This window comes from Panthera uncia (assembly GCF_023721935.1).
Source record: "Panthera uncia isolate 11264 chromosome C1 unlocalized genomic scaffold, Puncia_PCG_1.0 HiC_scaffold_4, whole genome shotgun sequence".
NCBI classification, from domain to species: Eukaryota; Metazoa; Chordata; class Mammalia; order Carnivora; family Felidae; genus Panthera; species Panthera uncia.
Window position 1 is genome coordinate 52,841,125 of NW_026057585.1, and position 24,924 is coordinate 52,866,048.

The following is a 24,924-nucleotide window of genomic DNA, read 5'->3' on the forward strand; positions in this document are numbered from 1 at the left end:
CCTCCCTCAGGTAGGAGGCAAAGCAGCTCTCAGTGGATGCACCGATGTCTGGAAGTCATTAAACAAAAACCTGAGATTTTCTGTTCTCTCTTTGTACTCATTCTCATATACAAGAGGGTGGTGTCTGTGTGGTCCTGCCTGAAGGCAGTGGTGAGGACTGACTGATTTCTCCAGGAGGTTGGTTCTATGATTTTATCAAATGTGCATAATTTGTAAGCTCTGGGTTATTCTCCTCTTAGTAAGCCTTGCTGAGCACTGAGTAACCATCTTCTTGGGAAGAGACAGCAAAATATTCCTGTTCTTATAAAATGTTCATGTGCCATGCAAATCTTTAAAAGCCTAACAAGACAGTGCCTGACGTTTCTAGGCACCTTGACTACTGCACAGAAAATAGCAGCCAACTGGCGCCATCTGGAGGGGAAGAGGAGTCTAAACAATAAAGCAAATTTAAAAACCTAACTCTAAGGTTCTAAGGACATAAGCCCAAACATTATTGGAAATTTTCAAAAAATATAATTTCCTGCTCCTTTTACCCTCTCTTCTCTGTATGCATCTGGGCTATCACAATGAGGTTTGGATTCATGTTCACATAGGACCTCAAATTTAGACTTGATTTCTCTCTCCAAATTAGGCTATGCACTCAGTCATGCGGCTTCATTATAAAGGGACACTCTCCTCATTACCTAATGGCACCTCTTGTGCCATGTTAACCATATTTGAAATAAATCTTAGAATTATGTTGTATCCCAAAGTGTCACCCACTGATAATTTCCATCAAAACTACCTGGGGTATTTCATAAAACTGCAGATTTATTAGGCTTTCTGAATATGAATTTCTTTCATACACCATTAGAAAGTAATGTAAAGTAAGATGTGTTTTTTATTTTATCAAACACATACATGGCACTTATTATGGATTAGGTACCGTCCTGAGCACTTCACAAATATTAATGTACTGATGTATTAGGTCTTCTCAACAACTATAGAAAACTTGGTGCCATTATTATTCATCCTTGACTGATTAAGAAACCAAGATGCAGGAACTTGCCCAAAGTCACATGGCTAGTATGCATATAACAGGTTCAAGCATTGTTAAAAAAATTTTTTTTAATGCTTATTTATTTTTGACAGAGAGACAGAGTGTGAGCGGGTGAGGGGCAGAGAGAAAGGGAGACAGAATCTGAAGCAGGCTCCAGGCTCTGAGCAAGCTGTCAGCACAGAGCTTGACGCGGGGCCCAAACTCACAAACTGCGAGATCATGACCTGAGCTGAAGTCGGACGCTTAACCGACTGAGCCACCCAGGTGCCCCAGTCGTGTTTTTTTTTTTTTTTAAGAAAATACTTCTATTTTGCCTTTCATGTACTTTCAGTATATTTTTTCTATTTACATCCCAAAATAGAAGATATCAATATAACTATAGCTGGGCAATGAGCACAGTCTGATATGTTAGGAAATGTTCTCACTGCCTTGAATAAAGAGAAATAGTCAATAGTCACAGTAACTAACAGACACTAAATATTCACTATGTTCTATGCTCTAAATAATACATCTTATTTAATTTTTTGGAAAACTCTAGAGATAGGTAAAACTGTAACAGATTAAAAAAAAGAATAGAAAAAGACATACCATGTTAATATTAATTAAAAGAAAAACTGGACTGGCTATATGATTATCAGACAAAGTAGATTTCAAAGCAAAGAAGGTAATTTCATGATAAATGGACCCATTCAACAAGAAGACAAAATAATCTTATATGTTTTCAAACCTAACAACAAAGATTCAAAAAACATGAAACAAAAAGTGGTAGAACTGATGGGAGAAATAGGCTAACCCACAGTTTCAGAGACGTCAACACATCTGTCTCAATTACTGATAGAACAAGCAGACAGAAAATCAGTGAAGGTAGAGAAAACTTGAACAACGCAATCAACCAACTAATGGATATTTATAGAACAATCCATTCAACAGTAGCAGAATATACATGTTTTTCAAATGTATATGGAATATGTGCTTAGAGAGATTATACTATGAACCGTTAAACAAGTATCGATAAGTTTAAAAAAATTCAAATCATACACAGCATATTCTTTCCACGTGAATTACAGTAGAAACCAATGGTAGAAAGGTACCTTCTTTTAAAGTAAATAACAATTTAAAAACAAAGTAAATAACATACGGTCAAAGAAGAATCTAAAAGGAAATTAGAAGTATTTTGAGTTCGGGGCACCTGGGTGGCTCAGTTGGTTGAGTGTCTGACTTCTGCTAGGGTGATGATCTCACGGTTGGTGAGTTTGAGCCCTGCGTTGGGCTCTGTGCTGACAACTCGGAGCCTGGAGCCTGCTTTGGATTCTGTATCTCCCTCTCTTTCTGCCCCTCCCCTGCTCATGCTCTGTCTCTCTCTCAAAAATAAATAAACTTAAAAAAACTTTTTTAAAAAGGGATTCATAATATAAAGTGATGGTAAGAACAGGGATGAGAAAATGGATCTGAGACATCTAAAAGATAATATTCCAAGTCCTGGTGATCAATCTGCCATAGTGAAAGAAGTCTGTAGTGATCCCCAAGTTTTTATCTTTTGATTGTTCCATTAACAGAAAAAGAAACACAAGAGGCAGAAGGAGGTCTGGTGGAGGGGGAGAAATGAGTTTAAATTGGGCATGTTGAGGGGCGCCTGGGTGGCTCAGTCGGTTAAGCGGCCGACCTCAGCTCAGGTCATGATCTCGCGGTCCGTGAGTTCGAGCCCCGCGTCGGGCTCTGGGCTGACAGCTCAGAGCCTGCAGCCTGTTTCGGATTCTGTGTCTCCCTCTCTCTGACCCTCCCCCATTCATGCTCTGTCTCTCTCTGTCTCAAAAATAAATAAATGTTAAAAAAAAAAAATTGGGCATGTTGAGGTTCTGATGCATGGGGGATGTTGAAGTGAAGATGTCTTTTAAGCAGGAAGAAAAAAGTTCAGAGAATGACAATGTGCATGGGAGGTAAAACTCTTGACAGTGGCAACATTTTCCAAGAAAAATGCATAGAGGAGATCATTGGGCTGGAACCCAAAGGAACCTTTTACCAACGGCCAGAGATGCAAAGGAGATTCCTACTGAAGAGTCAGAAAGAATGGCCAGAGATATAGTGAAGGTAATTAAATATACTATCCTGGGGGTGCCTGGGTGGCTCAGTCAGTTGAGCATCTGACCCTTGGTTTTGGCACAGATCATGATCTCACAGTTCATGGGATCGAGCCCTGTGTTGGGCTCTGCACTGATGGCGTGGGGCCTGCGTGGGATTCTCTCTGTCTGTGCCACTTCCCCTGCTCATGCATACTTGCACTTTCTCTCTCAAAATAAATAAATAAACTTAAAAAAAAAAAACTATCCTGTTCTACTAACTAATGTCTCTGTTCCAAAGATGTGTTCCCTACCCTTCCTTTCCCTATCACCCACTTTTACCCCCACGTTTTCTGGTAGCAGGAAAAGAAAGCAACAAGCAAGTGTAACTTCTTTGTCCTGAAAGAAAGAGATTAAATAGAAAATATAAAATACAATATATGACAGCTGATATCAAGGAAATATTTTTGGTTGACTACCATGGTTCTTTTGAGTTTAATTTCTTGATGATTACTGTATACCTGTTGACAATCTACATGTTTGTCCTCCTAGAAAACCACCAGAGAAGAGTCAGAGGCCCAGCCTCCATCATTGTGACCATCAGCAGAATGCATCTTTCAACTACATTCTATAATTTCACTGAGGTATAGGATGGTCCATCTACAATGGCACTTTTCATTGGGTGTAAAAATAACTCTAATTGTTATCAAGTTGGGTGGGAATCATTAAATTGGCTCTTGGGTATACTTTGGCGTTGACAAAAGGAGGGGAAAATCTGGGATAGCTGCTAGAATTTTGTGGTTCCTGTTGGGGAGGATAATAAAAGTGTTAGGCACTACAATCACTTGGGATCTTATAGTCTGAACCATCACAGGCAGACTTGAAAACATCTAGCTAGCCAGGGATGTGCCCAGGCACTAGAGTATATATAACAGCATTTTAATTTTTTCACAGGAAGTAAAATCAGTTTCTTTAGAAATGAAGGAGAGACCTATTAACAACTAGATCCAAGGTCAGGCATCTATCTATCTATCTATCTATCTACCTATCTATATCTATATATAGATATAGATATATACATTTATATGTATACTGAGTTATGGTGTTTATGGGAAGAGATGTGTGTGTAGGTGGATGGGCCTCAAAACAAGCCTCTTCAAAGGTGAGGCAATAAACATTAAAAAAAGAGAGAGACAGAAGTGATCAATAATATAGAATATAGCCTAGAGGTCCAGTAAGATACAGTAGCTATTGAATTTTAGAAATATGGAAGTCTTTGGTGATCCTAGTGAATTTTCATCAAGTAATGTAGCAGAAGTAGATTTTATTGTGCAGTGGGATGCAAATATGAAGTGAACCAAAGCAATAAAGATGGCAAATGATAGGCTATAATCAATAAACCTGAGAAAATATGAATAATACAATGTTTGCTTTTGTTTTCTTTTTAAAGATTTTATTTTTAATCTCTACACCCAGTGTGAGGCTCAGACTTACAGCTCCAGGGTCAAGAGTTGCATGCTCCACCAACTGAGCCAGTCAGGTATCCCTGAATAAAATAGTGTCGAGGGAAGTAGAAACACAGGGTCAAAGGTAAACAAAAAAACAGGAGAGATCTGAGCACATTTGCAAGTTGAGGCAATGCAGCAAAAAGATAAGGAGAAAAAAAAGATATGAGAATATGAGGGGATGATTGATTAAGGTCAAAGAGGAAACAAAGCATGTTTTCTGGGAGAAAACATAAGAGGAACATTGGTGGATGGATGACATCTCATACTTTGAATATGGAGGAAACAAGACACTAAACCAGGCAGATGTGGACAACTGTAAAGATCCCTCTATTTGGTTAATATCCCGCTTCTGAAGCTCCTGAGTGCTCTCCTCCTAACCCAGCCTCTTCCTGATTCATACCTTGCCTGCAAAAACTTGCATCCAGTAGCCTAACAATTGAGGGCATAATACCATTGATTGAAATGCCACAATGAACATCCCTAATTTGGTTAACTTAGGTTCAAACAATGAAGTAGAGCTCAAAAAATTCAAAGCAACATATTCACTGATTTGTAGTTATATTTCTAATTTGTACTTGAAGTGAGAGCATGAGTCCAACTTGAAAAAAAATGGAATCCATGTTCCAAAGTTGCTTCATGAAGTTGATCTGTGGTTGAGGCTGTTCATTTTTTAAATCCTGGAGCTTCAGGCTGAATCATCTAAAACATTTATATCAAGAGTGTTGGTCCAGGTGACCAGGTCTTCCACTTCTTCTTCCCATGACTCATTCGTGTTAACATCATCTGGTAAAATTACACTCTTCCCCCTCTCCTTTGTTCTATCGGTCTTCATGATGATATCAATTTCAGGTTCTGCATCAGGAAAATTTTGAACTATAAGAGGAAATATAAAAAAATTAAGAGACATGGCAGGGAACACAATAAAAAGAAATGCGTTCCTGCATTTGTAGCATAGCGCCTAAGATCATGTGAGTGAATGTTAGCAACCTTTTAAAACTCTCTAAATTTCACATTTTTCAATTAATTTGTCATAAATCATTCTTTCCATTCTTGTCAGTATTTTAATGTTCTGTTAGTTCATTCATTTAACATGTATTTACTGAGTCCTGCTAAGTGCCAGTAGACATATAGGGGAAACAGTGTCCATGACTGCGTCAGCAGCTAAGTGTGGCTGAAGTGAAATCTGTGGCTAAGTGAAAACAGTTTTGGATTTTGACAGAGGAGAGGCAATTTGCTGAACAAAGAAGGGCAGAGAAGGAAGGTATGAATACTCTAGACTGAGGACACAGCACATACTAAGGCACAGAAGTATAGGAGGACTTGACAGGTTTGGAAGTAATCAGAATCGACACATAAGCATTCATACCGTGCCAGCTGCTGTGCTAAGAAGTCTGTATGTCTAATATTATTTAATTTAGATACAACCCTCGTGACAGGTAGGTATTACTATCCTTATTTCACAGATGAGGAAATTGAGACTGAGTGACCTATAGTAAGCTTGTTCAAGGACACCCAGCTAATGAGAATTGATCCCAGGTCTGTCAGATCCCAAATTCCTGTGTTACAGTCCATGGAGAGTTCAGTGGAGCTGGAAAGTTAGGCTGAGGCCAGACCAGGAAAGCCTCCCATGTCATCAAGCAAAGAAGATTCATCTTTTTTGTAAAGGTCTTGTAAACAGGGAAATAAACTGATTACACTTTAAAGGAAGAATATAGACATAGTATCAATATTTCTCAGTATTTCCACTCAGCATGGGGAACTTGTTTTCTAGGAATGTTTAATCCTAGTTGGTGCTATTTATGTTTTGCTTACCTCTACAACCTCATTGCATTTCCCTCCCATCTGCATAGCCGCCACCAAATTCATTGCCTAGTAAGGGATCTAGGACAAATTCTGTTGGTCTCCTGTTCATTTCCCTAATAACATATCAAATAAACCTCGTAATATTCATTGTATTCTACTTATGCTATGGACAAAGGTTATAAGCAAATTGTTCTCTTGGTCTTTTGCTTTATAGAAAGATTTGTAGGGAGCTATGAATTTAGACGACTGCCATTACTCTGGGAGAGTCCTGAGGTCTCCAATGATTGAGTTTTTAGTTTTGTGTTTTAATATTAATCTCTAGCTTTCATTAACTTAAATGTAAATTTTGTCTTTCCCTTGAGAAAACTTTCTACTTTATTTTCTAAGAACACATTATTGATGGACTAACTCTAGTTCTTCCTAACCTATATTTGGGCTATTCTGAATTTGCATGTTTTTGGGTACAAAAAATTCAGAGCCCCGTTCAAACCAGTTTAAATGATAGGCAAATGTCTTATCTCACAGAAGAAGAAAGTCAGACGTCAGGCAGGGTTCAATGATCCAGGGACTCAACAATATCATTAAGGACCAGTTCTTTCCACTGCTCTGCTTTCCCATCTTTGGTGTTGTTTTCATCTTCAAAGTCACAGCAAGAGAGCTATAGCCATTCTAGTACTCACATCAGACATGGCAACATTTGGAGATAAAAGGAGGTCTTTCTCTCCAGAGTCTCAGTTTCAAGAGTAGGAAAACCATCTCTTGAAACCCTCAGTATACATCCTCTCAGGCAGAATTGTGTCACACGCTGCTCCTAAGCTAGTCCCTGGTAAGGGAAATGGGATTACCATGATTGACTGACACCAGTTGTTGGCCAGGAATGAATGTTGAGAGCCAATCACTTTGACCATTTGCCTCCTAGTTCCTGCCATGTTAAAAACAAAAGCTAACAACCAACCCTCCACCAAAAACAAAAACAAAAACAAACAAACCAGCCAAACAAACAAACAAACAAACAAACAAACAAAAGCAAAACCTACTAGGAAGCATAAAAAGAAATCCTGGCTAGAATAGCAGAGCATAATGTAAAACAAATATAAAAAATGTTTCCTTATGAGACAGAAAAAAAATATTATTTTCAACTTCCTTCCTCCCAAAAATCTTAAGTATTATAAATCCCTTCAAGAAAACTTGGACTTACTGGTTGGAATTAATAACAAAGGTAGAAACTCTGTTACTATGTTAACAAAATAACTTAAGAAGGCACAAACACTAGGTGCGCCTGGGTGGCTCAGTTGGTTAAGCATCCAACTTTGGTTCAGGTCATGTCTTGTGGTCTGTGAGTTTGTGGTCCATGAGTTTGAGCCCCATGTCGGATTCTGACTTGACAGCTCAGAGTCTGGAGCTGCTTCAGATTCTGTGTCTTCCTGTCTCTCTGCCCCTCCCCTGCTCATGCTGTCTCTGTATCTCTCTCAAAAATAAGTAAGGATTAAAAAAAAAATTTTTAAAGCACAAATGCTAATTGCCATATAGTTTGTATGCCTTTCTGGGGATGGATCCTGGAAACTCTGCTTCTTATATAAATTTTTTACATCTGAAAATAATTTAGTTGGTAAAGATATTAAAATTTGTTCTGATTGGAAAGCTCTGATTATTGCCAAACGGTTTATTTCCATTTACTTTGGTGTTAGGCTTCAGTTAGGAACACAGAGGCACTATAGATAATACAAGAATGAGGAGTTTCATGTAGAAACTAGGGATTACACAGGTGTGGGGAGACACAGTGGGAAGGAAGGTCTGGAAGGCAACAGCTGGAGAACTGGAAAAACAGTCACTATCTACCTTAGCCTGATGTGGGAAAACCAGGAGTTCATGGGGAAGTACAAGGGACTTCATGAATCTAGCCACCCAAAGTGGAACAAAAATTGTGAGTTCACAGAGATATTTGTGAAGCCATCATATTTGTAACGTGAGAGTTTGTAAAAAGTTGCATGAAATTGCTGTCTGAGGAAACTGACGATTTCTTAGGAAAAATGGCCTCTTCTTTCCTCCCACCTCCTAAATCTCTGATGATTTTTTTTCATTAGCCAACTATGATATGCTAACCCCCTCTACAAAAGAGGATCATAGAGTTCATTATTTTTTTCAACCAAGTCATGCTTCCCTTTCATATGCTGTATAAGTTCACTGTTGCTACATAGTAAACAACCATAAAATCTCAGTGACCTATAACAGCAAGCATTTGTTTAGATCACACATCTGCAGGTCAGCTGGAGACTGGCTTATCTGGGCTGGGGACAGCTGGGAAGGTTGGCTGGGGAAGCTTGGCTCTATGGTTTTCATCTTTCTCTGTAATCAGGCTAGTCAGACATGTTCTTGTGATGGTGGCAGAAGTGAAAAAGAGCGAGCCAAATAGCACAAACACTTTCCAAACACTGGCCATACCACACCCACCAATATTCCAGTGATCAAAACAAGTCACATGGCAAAATTTAAAGTCAAGGGTCAAGGGAGTACACTTTGTCTATGGAGGTAGAATAGGATAGTGAGTATTTCTGAACAATAATCTAATTTACCATAACCTTTTATATACAGTGTCTCCTCTTAGCAGTAAGATTAGACACAAAAGACAGTCTACCTCATTTCCAAAGAGGACAGGTCCAGCACTGGAGATCTAGTTAGTTTCTAGATATTCCTTAAAGTGTTCTTTCTTCCAGCTTACCTTTCTTACTATTCTCACGCATCATGGGTTTATTTACTTTCTTCCAGGATCAGAGCTGCTACAAGCATAACCACTCTACTTCATTGCAGTATTCATTCACTCATTCATTTATGAGCACTGAATGGCTACTAGATGAGGTGCTGTGCTGTGGCAGATTGACAGGTAAGCAGCCCCTTTCCAAAGGGGGTTATTTTCTAAGGATACTGGGAGTAAAGAGACTTATATGACATAGCATGTGTGGAGGACAAACTGTAAGGTGTCTTATCATGATCCCCGCATTCCAGTGTTCACATTTTTATGTCAACTCATAAATTTTAAGTATGGGTGGGCCGTATTACTTCTAACCAAAAAAATATGACAAAGTGATGGAATCTCACTCCTCTGATTATGTTACATTACATAAGACTCCATTTTGCTATCAGACTTGGTCTAAAGACTCTCCTTGCTGGCTAGTGAGGTGAGGTAGTAAGCTAGGTTGGAAAAGACCACATGGCAATAAACTGCAGGCAGCCTCTAGGAGTTAGAAGTGGTCTTTAGCACACAGCCAGAAAGAAGCTGGGGCCTTAGTCATAAGGATAGAAGGAAGTGCATTCTATTAACAATCTTAGTTTGCTTGCAAGTAGCCCTTCCCCATGCAAGCCTCCAGATGACTCTGCAGTCCAGCTCACACCTTGATCACAGCTATGAGATTCCAAGCAGAGGATCCAGCTATACCATGCCTGGACTCTGGACACACATAAACTGTGAAACAATAGATATGTGCTATTTTAAGCCATTAAGTGTGTGGTGATTTGTTGCCTAGCGATAAAAAAGTAATAGGAAGGGGGAGTTAAGATGCGGAGTAGACCCTAAGCTTGTCTCATCCCTGAAATGCAGCTACATCAGCATCAAATCATTTGGAACACCCAGAAAATTGATCTGAGGATGAACGCAACAATATGCATAATTTAAGCCAGATAATGTGGCAGGTACATGGTATGGAGAGGTGAATTGGGGAAGTTAAAGGCTGCGAAACTGCAAAGAGTAGGGAGAGTCATGAAGAGAGGACAAAGAAAAAAAGAGAAAGGGGGATAGTGCAGTGCATTTGGATCATGCAAGAAAAGCACTCCCCCCACAAGTAGCTAGAGAAAGAGAGAAAGAAAGAGTGAAAATGCAGGGGACTGGATGAGAAATCTGTTCCCCAAAACCATTGATGGGGAGAAAGGAAAGGGTTTCAATACCACAAGGATTCTATAAACAGTGGAGTGCAAAGTCTGAAGTTTTAAAGCTCAGTGCTTGGTGGTGCTCCAATGAGGAAGCAGGACGAATTCCCAGGAGCAGACAGCGTGGTCAGAGGGGTCCAAGGGCTACAAAGGGAGAAGTGGTTCTTCTGCTTGGAGTGCATTTGGTAGAGGCCATATGGCTTCCCCAGAGCCCAAAGTCCTGGTGGACCTGGAGAACTGCCATGTTTACTGATACTAGAACAAAGACACCAGAATGCAGCAAAACCTGGTGCCAGCTGTGTGTTATAATTTACCATAAACTCTAAGCCTCTGCCACTGTGTGATTGTGCAAACATTTTCTAGGACAAGCCAGATCCAGGGCATTACTTGGAGAGACCCTCCCCTAGAGAATCAGCGTGGGTCCAAGCCATGAGGCTCTCTGAAGTGTGGGGTTTTGAAACACAGCCCCATCTGAGATAAAACTCTAGAGGGAGGTACCACTTGGCAGGCAGACAACTTGGACACAGGCAGGGTAAGGGTGGGGAGTGGACAGAAGCCTGAGACAAAGGAGGGATGCTTGATCATAGGTCTGTGAGGGCACAAAATTCCTGAGCCAGAGACTAGAGAGCTGGGTGAAGCCATTTTCACCTGTAGGACACATACATAGATTGACCCCAGTGAGCTAAGCACCACCACCAAGAGAACAGAGCTGTTACACCAAGTCCTGCCTACCTGCGCCTTCCAGAGACATATTCCAGAAGGCAGTCTCTTCCACCTGTTTAGTCTGTAGACTATAGTGCATTGCAAAGTTTCAGTTCTAGGGGAAATTGGATGTAACTTCATTTGGGTTTCATTCTGTTTGCTTGTTTGTTCATTTTCTTTTCTTCTGCTTTTGCTTATGTTGTTTTCTTTTTTTCTTTCTCTTTCTCAGATACAGAAAGAGGAAATTAAAAAATTACTCTATTTTATTTTATTCTATTTTATTATTTAATTTTTTTAATTTTTAAAAATTTTAAACTTTTTTTTCTTCCTTTTTCTTTTTCTCTTTTCTATCAAGCTTCTCTCAACAAGCAGACTGAAACACACCTAGGATCTATCTTCCTTTATTCAGTATTTATTGTTGTGTTTTTAATTTTTATTTTAATTTTTATTTTATTAATTTTTTCTCTTCCTCCAAAATGACAAGACAGAGGAATTCACCACAAAATAAAGAACAGGAAGAAATGACATCCAGGGATTTAATCAACACAGATATAAATAAGATATCTAACTAGAATTTAAAGCCACAATTATAAGAATACTAGCTGAAGTTGAAAAAAGCATAGAAGACACCAGAGAATCCCTTTCTGCTGAGAATAAAGAACTAAAATCTAGTTATGCTGAAATTAAATATGCTATAACTGAGATGCAATCTTGAATGGATGCTGTGACAGCAAGGATGGACAAAGCAGAGCAGTAAATCAATGAAATAAAAGGTAAAGTTATGGAAAATAATGAAGCAGAAAAAAAAGAGGGAAACAAAGGCAAAAGATCACAATACAGGACTTAGAGAACTCAGCAACTTATTAAAGAGGAATAGCATTCATATCATAGCTGTCCCACAAGATGAAGAGAGAGAAAAAGGGGCAGAAGGTTTATGTGAGCAAATAATAGCTGTAAAGTGTCCTAATCTGGGAAAGGACATAGACATCAAAATCCAAGAAGCACAGAGAACTCCCATTAGATTCAACAAAAACCGACCATCACCGAGGCATATCATAGTCAAATTCTCAAAACACACAGACAAGGAAAGAATAATGAAGGCAGGAAAGGAAAAATAGTCCTTAACCTACATGGGATGACAAATCAGGTTTGCAGCAGATTTGTCCACAGAAACTTGGCAGGCCAGAAAGGAGTGGCAGGATATATTCAATGTGCTGAATTGGAAAAATAGGCAGCCAAGAATTCTTTATCCATCTAGGCTGTCATTCAGAATAGAAGGAGAGATAAGAGTTTCCCAGACAAACAAAAACTAAAGGAGTTTGTGACCACTAAATGGAGAAAAAAGACAAAACAAAACTAAAAAGACCATAAGCAACAAAGACTAGAAAGGATCAGAGAACATAACCAGAAACACCAACTTTACAGGTAGCACAATGGCACTAAATTCATATCTTTCATTAATCACTCTGAACGTAAATGGACTAAATGCTCCAATCAAAAGACACAGGGCATCGGAATGGGGAAAAAAAAAAAAAGACCTATCTATATGCTGTCTACAAGAGACCCATTTTAGACCTAAAGACACCTGCAGATTGAAAGTAAGGGGATGGAGAACCATCTATCATGCTAATGGACATCAAGAAAGACAGAGTAGCCATACTTATATTAGACAAACTAGATTTTAAAACAAAGACTGTAACAAGAGATGAAGAAGGGCATTATATCATAATTAAGGGATCTATCTACCAAGATCTAATAATTGTAAATATTTATGCCCCCAACTTGAAACACCCAAATATATAATCAATTAATCACAAACATAAAGAAATTCATTGATTATAATACCATAATAGTAGGGGACTTTAACACCCTACTTACAGCAATGGACAGATCACCTAAGCAGAAAATCAGTAAGGAAATAATGTTTTTGAATGACACACTGGACCGGATGGACTTAGCAGATATATTCAGAACATTTCATCCTAAAACAGGAGAATACACATTCTTCTCAAATATACATAGAACATTCTCCAGAATAGATCACATACTGGGACATAAATCAGCCTTCAACAAGTTCAAAAAGATTGATATCATACCATGCATATTTTCAGACCATAATGTTATAAAACTCAAAATCAACCACAGGAAAAAATGTGGAAAGACAATAAATATTTGGAGATTAAAGAACAACCTACTAATGGGTTAATCAAGAAATTAAAGAGGAAATTAAAAAATACATGGAAGTCAATGAAAATAAAAACACAACAATCCAAAACTTTTGGGATGCAGCAAAGGTAGTCATAAGAGGGAAGTATATAGCAATACGGGCCTTCTTAAAGAAGGAAGAAATATCTCAAATACAAAACCTAACCCTACACCTAAAGGAGCCAGGAAAAGAACAGCAAATAAAGTCCCAAATCAGCCAAGGAAGGGCAACAATAAAGATTAGAGCAGAAATCAATGATATTGAAATTAAAAAAATGAAACAGTAGAACACATCAATGAAACTAAGCTCTGGTTCTTTAAAAGAATTAACAAAATTGATAATCCCCTAGCCAGATTGATCAAAAAGAAAAAGGAAAGGACTCAAAGTAAAGGACTCAAATAAATAAAATCATGAATGAAAGAGGAGAGATCACAACCAACACCCCAGAAATACAAACGACAATAAGAGAATACTATGAGCAATTATTTGCCAGCAAATTGGGCAATCTAGAGGAAATGGATAAATTCCTAGAAACATATAAACTACCAAAACTGAAACAGCAAGAAGTAGAAAATTTGAACAAATCATCACCAGTAAAAATTGAATCAGTAATAAAAAATCTCCCAACAAACAAGAGTCCAGGGCTGGATGGGTTCCCAGGGAAATTTTACTAAACATTTAAATAAGAGTTAATACTTATTCTTTTGAAGCTGTTCCAAAAAAATATAAATGGAAGGAAAACTTCCAAATTCATTCTACGAGGCCAACATTACACTGATTCCAAAACCAGACAAAGACTCCACTAAAAAGGAGAATTACAGGGGAGCCTGGGTGGCTCAGTTGGTTAAGTGTCCAACTCAGCTCAGGTCATGATCTCACAGTTTGTGAGTTCAAGTCCTGTGTTGGGCTCTGTGCTGACAGCTCAGAGCCCGGAGCCTGCTTCAGTTTCTGTCTCCCTCTCTCTCTGCCCTTTCCCCACTCACACTCTGTCTCTATCTCTCTCAAAAATAAATTAACATTAAAATTTTTTTTTAAAAAAAAGGAGAATTATAGACCAATTTCCCTGAGGAACATGGATGCAAAAATTCTCAACAAGATAGTACCAAATCGAATCCAACAATACATTAAAAATACATTCACCACGATCAATACATTGATCAAAACAATACATTCACCACAATCAAGAGGGATTTATTTTTGGGATGCAGGGCTGGTTCAAATTCCACACATCAATCAACATGACACATCACATTAATAAAAGAAAGGATAAGAACCAGATGATCTTCTCAATAGATGCAGAAAAAGAATTTGAATACAGCATCTTTTCTTGATAAAAACACTTAAGAAAGTAGGGATAGAAGAAACATACCTCAACATCGTAAAGGCCATTATGAAAGACTCACAGGGAATATCATCCTCAATGGGGAAAAACTGAGAGCTTTCCCCCTAAGGCAAGGAACAAGACAGGGATGTCCACTCTTAATGCTGTTGTTTGACAAACATACTGTTGGAAGTCCTAGCCTCAGCAATCAGACAACAAAAAATAAATAAAAGGCATCCAAATCAACACGGAGAAAGTCAAACTTTCACTCTTACCGGACAACATGACACTCTAGGTGGAAAATCCAAAAGACTCCACCGAAAAACTGCTAGAACTGATACATGAATTCAGCAAAGTCGCAGGATATAAAATCAATGTACAGAAATCAACTGCATTTCTATACACCAATAATAAAGCAGCAGAAAGAGAAATCAAGGAAACAATCCCATTTACAATTGCACTGAAAACCATAAAATACCTAGGAATAAAGCTAACCTAAGAGGTAAAAGATCTGTGTGCTTAAAACTATAGAAAGCTTATGAAAGAAATTGAAGAAGACAGAGAAATGGAAAAACCTTCCATGGTCATGGATTTGAAGAACATATATTGTTAAAATGTCTATACTACCCAAAGCAATCTACACATTCAATGCAATCCCTACCAAAATAGCACCAGCATTTTTCACAGAGCTAGTACAAAGAATCCAAAAATTTGTATAGACCCAGAAAATACCCTGAATGGCCAAAATAATGTTGAAAAAGAAAATCAAAACTGGAGACATCACAATTCTGACTTCAAGGTATATTACAAAGCTATAATCATGAAGACTGTATGGTACTGGCACAAAAACAGACACTCAGATCAATGGAACAGAATAGAGAACCCAGAAATGGACCCACAAATACATGGCCAACAAATCTTTGACAAAGCAGAAGAGAATATCTAATGAAAAAATAATGTTTTCAGCAAATGGTGCTGAGAAAACTAGACCATGACATGCAGAAGAATGAAATTGGACCACTTTCTTATACCATACACAAAAATAAACTCAAAATGGATGAAAGACCTAAATGTAAGACAGAAAACCATTAAAATCCTAGAGGATAAAACAAGCAACAACCTCTTTGACCTCAGCCACAGAGGTAAAACTTCTTACTAGACATGTCTCTGTTGGCAAGGGAAACAAAAACAAAAATGAACTATTGGGACCTCATCAAGATAAAAAGCTTCTGCACAGTGAAGGAAACAATCAGCAAAACTAAGAGGCAACAAACGGAATGGAAGAAGATATTTGCAAATGACATATCTGATAAAGGGTTAGTATCCAAAATCTATAGAGAACTTATCAAACTCAACACCCTGAAAACAAATAATCTGGTGAAGAAATGAGCAAAGTACATGAACAGATACTTTTCTTTTTTTTTTTTTTTTTAATTTTTTTTTTCAACTTTTTTTTTTTTTTTATTTTTGGGACAGAGAGAGACAGAGCATGAACGGGGGAGGGGCAGAGAGAGAGGGAGACACAGAATCGGAAACAGGCTCCAGGCTCCGAGCCATCAGCCCAGAGCCCGACGCGGGGCTCGAACTCACAGACCGTGAGATCGTGACCTGGCTGAAGTCGGACGCTTAACCGACTGCGCCACCCAGGCGCCCCGAACAGATACTTTTCTAAGGAAGACATTCAGATGGCTAACAGACACATGAAAAGATGCAAAATATCACTCATCATCAGGGAAATACAAATCATAATCACAATGAGATACCACTTCACACCTGTGAGAATTGTTAAAATTAACAACTAGGCAACAACAGATGTTGGTGAGGATGTGGAGAAAGGGGAATGCTTTTGCACTGCTGGTGGAAATGCTAACTGGTGCAGCTACTCTGGAAAAAAGTATGGAGGTTCCTCAAAAAATTAAAAACAGAGCTACCCTATGACCTAGCAATTGTACTACTAGGTATTTATCTAAAGGATACAAAAATGCTGATTTTTAAGGGGGCATATGCACCTAATGTTTACAGCAGTGCTATCAAAAATAGCCATACTATGGAAAGAGCCCAAATGTCCATTGACTGATGAATGGATAAAGAAGTGGTATATGTATACAATGGAATACTATTTGGTGATCAAAAAGAATGAAATCTTGCCATTTGCAACAAAGTGGATGGAACTAGAATGTACTATGCTAAGTGAAATAAGTCAGTAGGAGAAAGACAAATATATGATTTTACTCATATGTGCAATTTAAGAAACAAAACTGATGAACATAGGGGAAGGGAAGGAAAAATAAGACAAAAACATAGAGGGAAGCAACTGTGAGAGACTCTTAAACACAGAGAACAAACCGAGGATTGCTGAAGGGGTATTGGGGGGGGCGGATGGGCTAAATGGGTGATAGGCATTAAGGAAGACACTTGTTGGGATGAGCACTCAGTGTTTTATATGTAAGTGATGAATCACTAAATTCTACTCGGGAACCATTATTATGTTATATGTTAGTGTAATAAGTTAGATTGTCTTTAATTAAAATCCAATTTTAACTTGTATTTAAGAAAGAAAGAAAGAAAGAAAGAAAGAAAGAAAGAAAGAAAGAAAGAAAGAAAGAGAAAGAAAGAAAAGTTATGGGGAATGATATGGCATGACAGAAGTGCTGTGATAGCCCACAGAGAAAGTTTTGTAGAGAAGGTAATACCTGAGCTGAATCTAAAGAATGGGTAGGTACTAGAAAGGAAGAAAAGGTATTTGGAGTGGCGATATGAGAAAACACAGCACACTTCTCAAATTTTTTTGAAATGAGGTAGAAAATAGTCATGAGCCACTAGGTCAGTGTGGGGTTTAGGGTAAGAGTGGGAGAGTGGGAAGAGATGCCACTGGAAAGGCAGACAGATATTAGAACATTAAGTAAGGACTTTGCCATGCCAAAGAGTATAAGTTTTATCCTGAATGAAGTGGGGAACAAAATATTTTAGAATCAAAAAAACATAAGCAGATGTGAGCTGTGGAAAGAAGTCTGACAAAGCATGGACAGGAACGGCTATAATCATCAACTGAACCAAAAGATCTCTTCCACTGGTGCAGATGTGGGGATGTGGGGAGGATAGAGATTGCAGAGAGCAGGGAGTTCATGAGGGAAGCAGAGTAAAAATAGAAAAGGCAATGTTTCTTACCAATGCTCGCAGGTACCCTGAAATGTGGAAGAAGGCAGAGTGGGATAGAGAAGACTGAGGCTGGTGAGTTAGACGAGGAAATCTGAGTGGTGCACAGATACAAGACGGAGGAGAAGTAGAATCCAACCCAGGGAAAAGAAAGTCACGAGATAGGAAAGCAAGGCTCTTGAAAAACCACTAGCTGAAGGGTGCTGCCTGTCCCTGGAATGTCTGTGTCATTATGTTTGAAGGACAGGTATCAGGGAAATGCGATAACTAATACTTCTAGCACTTTCCTGTTCACAAAGAATGTTGGCATACCTGGAGTCATTTAGTCACAAGAATGCTGTGTTAGGGCAGAATATTAGAAACAAGTATTTACTGAACACCTTCTATGGACTCAGTACTGGCTGAGGATGAAGAAACTGAAATGCAGAGTTTAAGTGACTTTCTCATAATTGCACAGACCTGGTATCTAAACCCAAGTTCTCTGACCCCGAATGTCGTGCTTTCCCCTCCATACTAGTGGATTTCTATTATAAGTTACCAGCTCTCTTCCTGCTCAAGACCCATCCTCAACTTACCCCAAATGTTTCTTTAAAAAACATTACTTTTAAAAAGATCACCAAACTCAACTAACATTGTTCCTTTCCCTTCAGCCATATTGCATGTATCTCTGAATCTACAATGATCTTCAGAGATCAATTTATTTAGTGTTTTTCTTGTTTCGAGTCCTTTTACACATCTTGAAACTTAGCCTTAGATTTTCAAAGAGTGTATTAACCTATTAAAGGGTGGCAAACTTAAAAGTGTAAGTAATTCAGGCTTTTTTCAAAGCTCCAATTCTTATGTAAGTAATTTACTGAATTTATTTTCTTAGAGTTAAATAACCTTAAAAGGAGAACACGAGATTAGGCCTCACAGATTTAAACTTATCTGAATTGAACAAAAATTTAAATGTATTGGGTTAATGACTAATATTTTAGCTCTAAAAACAAAGCAAAACAAAGGCTGAAATCAATTTACTTGTAGTTGGGCAGAGATGAACACTTTCCGTTGGATAATTGGCTTTGTGAGGCCTTCTGCTTTCTCTGGCAAGCCGAGCCATAGCAGCAGCATACCTGGAATAAGAAAAAGAAGAAGTTATCTAAGTTTCCAAATGAATTCTGGGTAGTGTACGTTACTATTGAGAAAGATAGGGCCTAACATATCAAATCTGACAGACCAGCAGAGCAATGAGGTTTGATTCTGGTGCCCTTCTGAGCATTCACTACTATATTAGTGAACGGAAATTATTCTAGTATATTTCCTAACAGCAGAAAAGCAGACAAATATGGTGTAATATTAATACTGTAAAAGTAATAAAAGCATCAACTGGTAAGGCAAGGTGCATTTGTTTCCCAGGGCCTCTATAACTAATTTATTTTCATATAGTTCTGGAGGCTGATTTTTTTTTTTTTTTTTTGTAATCAGGAATCAATGTTGAAATATTCTTCCCCTATTGAGATGATCATCTGATTCTTTCTTATTCTCTTTTACGTTGTTCAAATTTTTCAAATATTAATCGAAGGTTACATTTCTGACATAAACCCCACGTGGTAATGTATAGTTATCATAATTATTTATTATATTATTACATTTATGTTATATTTATTATAATTATATATATGGGATTTGATTAGCTAAAATTTTTGCATCTATGTACATGAGGTGTATTTATGTGTAATGGGTTTTTCTTTTCTTCCTGGTAGTGTCTTTGGTTTTGTTACTGAAGTAATGTAAACACTATCTATTTTGTTTTTTTTTACTTAAGTTTTCAAAAATTCCAATATAATTAATATATAGTGTTATACTAGTTTCAGGCATACAATATAGTGATTCAATGATACTATACATTATTCAGTGCTTATCATAAGTGTACTCTTAATCCCCTTCACCTATTTCACCCATCCCCTGATCCACGTCCCCTCTGGGAACCACCAGGTTATTCTCTATAGTTAGGAGTCTGGTTTTGTTTGTTTGTTTGTTTGTTTGTCTCCTTTTAAAATTTTATTTGTTTTGTTTCTTAAATTCCACATATAGAATCATATGGTATTTGTCTTTCTCTGACATTTTTTGCTTACCACTATACTCTCTGGATCCATCCATGTTATTTGAAATGGCAAGGCTTCACTCTTTTTTATGGCTGAGTAATATTCTTATATATATATATATATATATATATATATATATATACACACATACATACACACATGCACACACATATACATATATACATACATACATACCACATCTTTGTCCATTCATCAATTGACGGACAGTTGGGCTGTTTTCATAGTTTGGCTATTGTAAATAAAGCTGCTATAAACACAGGGATGTATATATCTTTTTGAATTACTATTTTCCTATTCTTTGGGTAAAATACCCAGTAGTGGAATTACTGGATCATATGGTATTTCTATTTTTAATTTTTTTAATGTGTAATTTTTGAGAGAGAAAGAGACAGAGCACAAGCAGAGGAGGAGCAGAGAGAGAGGGAGACACAGAATCTGAAGCAGCCTCAGGCTCTGAGCTGTCAGCACAGAGCCTGACGCAAGACTTGCAGCCAGAACCGGAGATGGTGACCTGAGCCAAAGTTGGACGCTCAACTGGCTGAGTCACCCAGGCGCCCCTATTTTTAATTTTTTGAAGAACTTCTATACTGTCTTCCACAGTGGCTGCACTACTTTGCATTCCCACCAACAGTGCATGAGGGTTCCTTTTTCTCCCTATCCTTGCCAACACTTGCTGTTTCTTGTGTTTTTTATTTTAGCCATTCTGACAGGTGTGAGGTGATTTCTCATTGTGGTTTTGATTTGCATTTCCCTGATGATGAGTGATGTTGAGTATCTTTTCATGTGTCTGTTGGTCATTTGGATGTCTTCTTTGCAGAAATGTCTGTTCATGTTTTCTGTCCATTTTTGAATTGATATTTTTTTTGGTGTTGAGCTGTATAAGTTTTTTATATATTTTGAATACTAACCCTTTATCGGATTTATCATTTGCAAATATCTTCTATTCAGTAGGTTATCTTTTAGTTTTGTTGATTGTTTCTTTTGCTGTGCAGAAGTTTTTATTTCTGATGTGGTCCCAATAGTTTATTTTTTAAAATTTACCTTTCCTCAGAAGACATACTTAGAAAAATGCTGCTATGACCAGTGTCAGAGAAATTACTGTCTGTGCTCTCTTCTAGGATTTTTATGGTTTCAGGTCTCACATGTAGATCTTTAATCCATTTTGAGCTCATTTTTGTGTATGGTGTGAGAAAATGGTCCAGTTTCATTCTTTGGCACATAGCTGTCCAGCTTTCTCAACACCATTTGTTGGAGAGACTTTATCCCATTGCATATTCTTGCCTCTTTTGCTGTAAATTAATTGGCCATATAATCATGGGTTTATTTCTGTGCTATTTATTCTGTTCCATTGATCTATATGTCAATTTTTGGGCAGATACCATACTGTTTTGATTACTACAGCTTTGTAGTAGTGTATCTTGAAATCTGGGATTGAGATACCTCCAGTTTTGTTCTTTTTCAAGATTGCTTTGGCTATTTGGTGTCGTTTGTGGTCCCATACAAATTTTAGGATTATCTGTTCTGGTTCTGTGAAAAATGCTACTGGTATTTTGATAAGGATTGCGTCAAGAGGTAATGCTGACTTTATAACATGTATTGGGAAGTGTTCTCTTTTATATTTTCTAAAAAAGGAAAATTTTGTATTTTGTATACATTGATACTAGGTTTTCTTTTAACGTCTGGAAAATTCTTCAGTGAAGCCATTGGGCTTGGAGTTGTCTTTGTATGAAGGCTTTTAACTATCAGTTCAATTTCTTTATTAGACACAAAATTATTCAGGTTATCCATTTCTTTTTAAGAGAGTCTGTCTTTCACTTCATCTATGTAGTTGGATTTGTTGGTCTAAAAATGTATTTTACCTTCATTTTAGAGAGATATTTTCACCGTGTATAAAATTCTAAGTCAATAATTTCTTTCAAGAACTCTAAAATTGTCATCAATTATCTTTTAGTGGTAAAGTTTCTGCCATAAAGTTATTGGTTGTTCTTATCTTTGGTTCCTCTGCATGCAGTGTGTGTGTGTGTGTGTGTGTGTGTGTGTGTGTGTGTGCGTGTGTGTGTGTATGTGTTTATCCTTTGCTGCTTTGAAGATTTTTCTCTTTATCACTTCAGCAATTTGATTATGATGTACTGTACCTTGGTATGGTTTCTTTATATTTCTGTTTCTTGGGATTCACTGAGTTTCTTGGTCGCTAAGCTTACAGCTTTCATCAGATTTGGACAATTTTCAGGCATAATTATTTCTTCACATATTTTTTTCTGTCAGTTCTTGTCTGGGACACCAATTACGTGTAACTTATACCACTTGATATTGCCACACAGCTCACTGAGGTGGCTTTTTTTTTTCCCAGTCTTTTTTTCTCTCTGTTTATTTTCAAGAGTTTACGTTGCTCCATGGGTAATTTCTTCTACAATATCTAATTTGTTGTTCTTTCCCAACAGTATATACTTACATTTTTAATTTACTTTATCTGTAGATATTCCATTGGCTTTTTGTATATCTTCCATTTCTCCTCATTATAATCATGGTATTTTTTAAATTCTTGATGTATAGCAGCTGCTTTAAAATCCATACCTACTAATTCGATCATCTCTATAGTTTATGGATCTTTTATACTGATAGATTTTTATTTTGGTTATGGGTTATATTTTCCTGCTTATTTTCCTGACTGGTCATTTTGTATGGGATTCTGGATGTTGTAAAATTTACTTTGTTGGGCGATGAATTTTATATATTCCTTTAAATATGGTTGTTTCAGCATGCAGCTCAGTAACTTACAAATCAATTTGTATATTCAAGGCTTGTGTTTAAGATTTCTGATGGGTCTAGAACAGCTTTTATGGGGGAACTAATACAGCTACATGTTCTTGGAAAGTAGCTTTATGTACATGACAAGAGTGATAAATCTTTCCATCTGGGGATCTGATTTTTTGTAACATGTTCTAAGGGAACTTCTTGGCTTCCTTCCTTTTCCTCCTTCCAGACAGAACACAATCTAATATACCTCTGGGAAACCACAGCCCTCCTCAATTTCACCCCTGCTCAGACCAAGACCTAACCTAATCTACATACCTTATTTCTGTGGCCACAGTTGGGGGATGGGTGGGAAGGATGCTGATGGGGAGGGCAAAGAGGGAGAGGGACACAGAGAGACCCCTCTCTGTTCTACGTGGGAGCAGAGCCAAAGGAACAATTCTCTCTCTCTCTCTTTGTTTTAAAGCCTAATATGTGTTTCTGACTCATACCAAAACCCCCTTTTTTGGAGAGATGAAGGGGGAAGCAGCTTTAAGTCATAGTATTTATAACATAGAATGCTCCACTAGATTCTGTGCTACCACTAGAAATCATGGTAAAGTTTTGGGGTACATTCTGAGAGAGAAGTTGATTAAATGAATTAAACACATAAAAAATGAACAATAAAAATATGTGAAATTCATTAAAAAAACAGTTGAAAGGACTGGGTATGTTTACTCTGAAAAAGAGAATATTTAAGGGGAAGTAGGAAAAAGGCACAAGAGTTATTTTCTGAGACTCAAAGGATAATTCCACAAAAAAGAAGGGCCTTATTTGTGTTGCTTCCAAGGACAAGTGGAGACACTTTGATTTCTGCCACAACATCATCCCTTGACCGGGCCTTCCACCCAAACCCAAAGCCATCCCTGGGTTCTCAGGGTCTGAGCTGCTGCTTGGTCTCATAGATAAAAGCCCAGGTTGTAGCATCTGGCAGGCTTAGATTGGAATTTCAGCTCTGTCACTTACAGAGTGTATAACCTTAGGGAACTTTAAAAAACAAACAAACAAACAAAACTTTTTCTCTAACCCCTCTTTTAAAATGGAGATAATTTCTCATTTCCGAATGGTTTTGCAGGCAAATGTAAAAACATATAGTAAGTATTCAATAAAAATCTGTTAAATGACTGAAAGAAATCTGTAATAGTTGAATGTCATAAGGTGTTAGATTTAAGCTAGAAATAAGGGAGATTCAAGCTATTTTAATGCTCCTTGAAGTACTGAGCTCCCTGTCTCTAAAACCATCCAAACAGAGACTAAGTAGTTGCTTGGCAAAAATGTTTTAAAGTTTTTTTTTTCCCTTTGTCTATGTTTTTTTCCAAGCCTTTATTTTAAAGGGAACATTTCCAATGTCCATTCTAATGCTAATTCTCTCTTTAACCACAAGATGGCATTCAAGGTTCAATCTTTGAGGAGTCAAAGCCAGCATTCTGCCTTAAAAATGCATTAAATATAGAATTATGTAAATTTATAAAAACAATGTTTAACTTCAATAAGCCTGAAAGGATAGTACAAACATACATTAAATTAATGTATTCTGCATAAATATTTTCTATATAACTAGAGAAAAGGGAATCATGATATGCTAAAGAAAAATCTCACATTTTTGTGAGTTAGAACACTCACAGACTCAGATACAGGAACTTAGAAATAATATATATTAACTCATTAATTTCAAATACAGTACAGAAATGTCTGGGTGGCTCAGTCAGTTGGGCATCTGACTCTTGATTTCAGCTCAGATGATGATCTCACAATAGTGACATCGAGCCCTGCATCAGGCTCTGCGTTGGGTATGGAGCCTGCTTGAGATTCTCTCTCTTTTTCTCTCTCTCTTTCTCTCTGCCCCTCCCTTGCTCACACGCTCTCTCAAAATAAACAAATAAAAAATAAAAAATAAAATAAAATACAGTACAACTAGATCCATAGTATATTTTATAAATATAAGAAAGTTTTACAAAGGAGAAAGGAGCTCATATTGTTTAATAAGAGAATTTGAGATTGACCCCAAAAAACTTTCTCCACAAAACGTAGACTTGATTTGTGCTTGCAATTGGGTAGACAATATTTCCACATTACCTGAACATTTTAAGCTTTTAATAAGCCTATATTAATGGGCAAGTAGAAATAATTTAGTTTTCTTTTTTTTTTTTTTTTCAGCGTTTTTTTATTTATTTTTGGGACAGAGAAAGACAGAGCATGAATGGGGGAGGGGCAGAGAGAGGGAGACACAGAATCAGAAACAGGCTCCAGGCTCCGAGCCATCAGCCCAGAGCCTGACGCGGGGCTCGAACTCACAGACCGCGAGATTGTGAC

The 24,924-nt window shown here is 37.5% G+C and overlaps 2 protein-coding genes across 5 annotated transcripts in view; one reads left to right on the plus strand and one right to left on the minus strand.

Annotated features, from left to right (window-relative positions):
* The window catches only part of JAK1 (Janus kinase 1), a 692,496-nt gene extending 670,238 nt beyond the window's left edge, over window positions 1-22,258 (plus strand). The window contains exon 26 of the mRNA XM_049618533.1: window positions 22,248-22,258. The gene's annotated coding sequence lies outside the window, so the exon portion shown is untranslated. The remainder of the gene's footprint in view (window positions 1-22,247) is intronic.
* The window catches only part of UBE2U (ubiquitin conjugating enzyme E2 U), a 59,961-nt gene continuing 40,182 nt past the window's right edge, over window positions 5,146-24,924 (minus strand). For 3 of the 4 annotated variants that reach the window (XM_049618541.1, XM_049618547.1, XM_049618545.1), the window contains 2 exons: window positions 18,731-18,825; window positions 5,146-5,477 (listed from right to left, as the gene is read on the minus strand). In XM_049618541.1, coding sequence (XP_049474498.1) covers window positions 5,290-5,477; window positions 18,731-18,825 — 283 coding nt within the window. In that variant the 3' untranslated portion in view covers window positions 5,146-5,289. Of the gene's footprint in view, window positions 5,478-18,730; window positions 18,826-24,924 lie in introns of those variants that run through there. The other variant, XM_049618543.1, reaches the window with a different exon arrangement.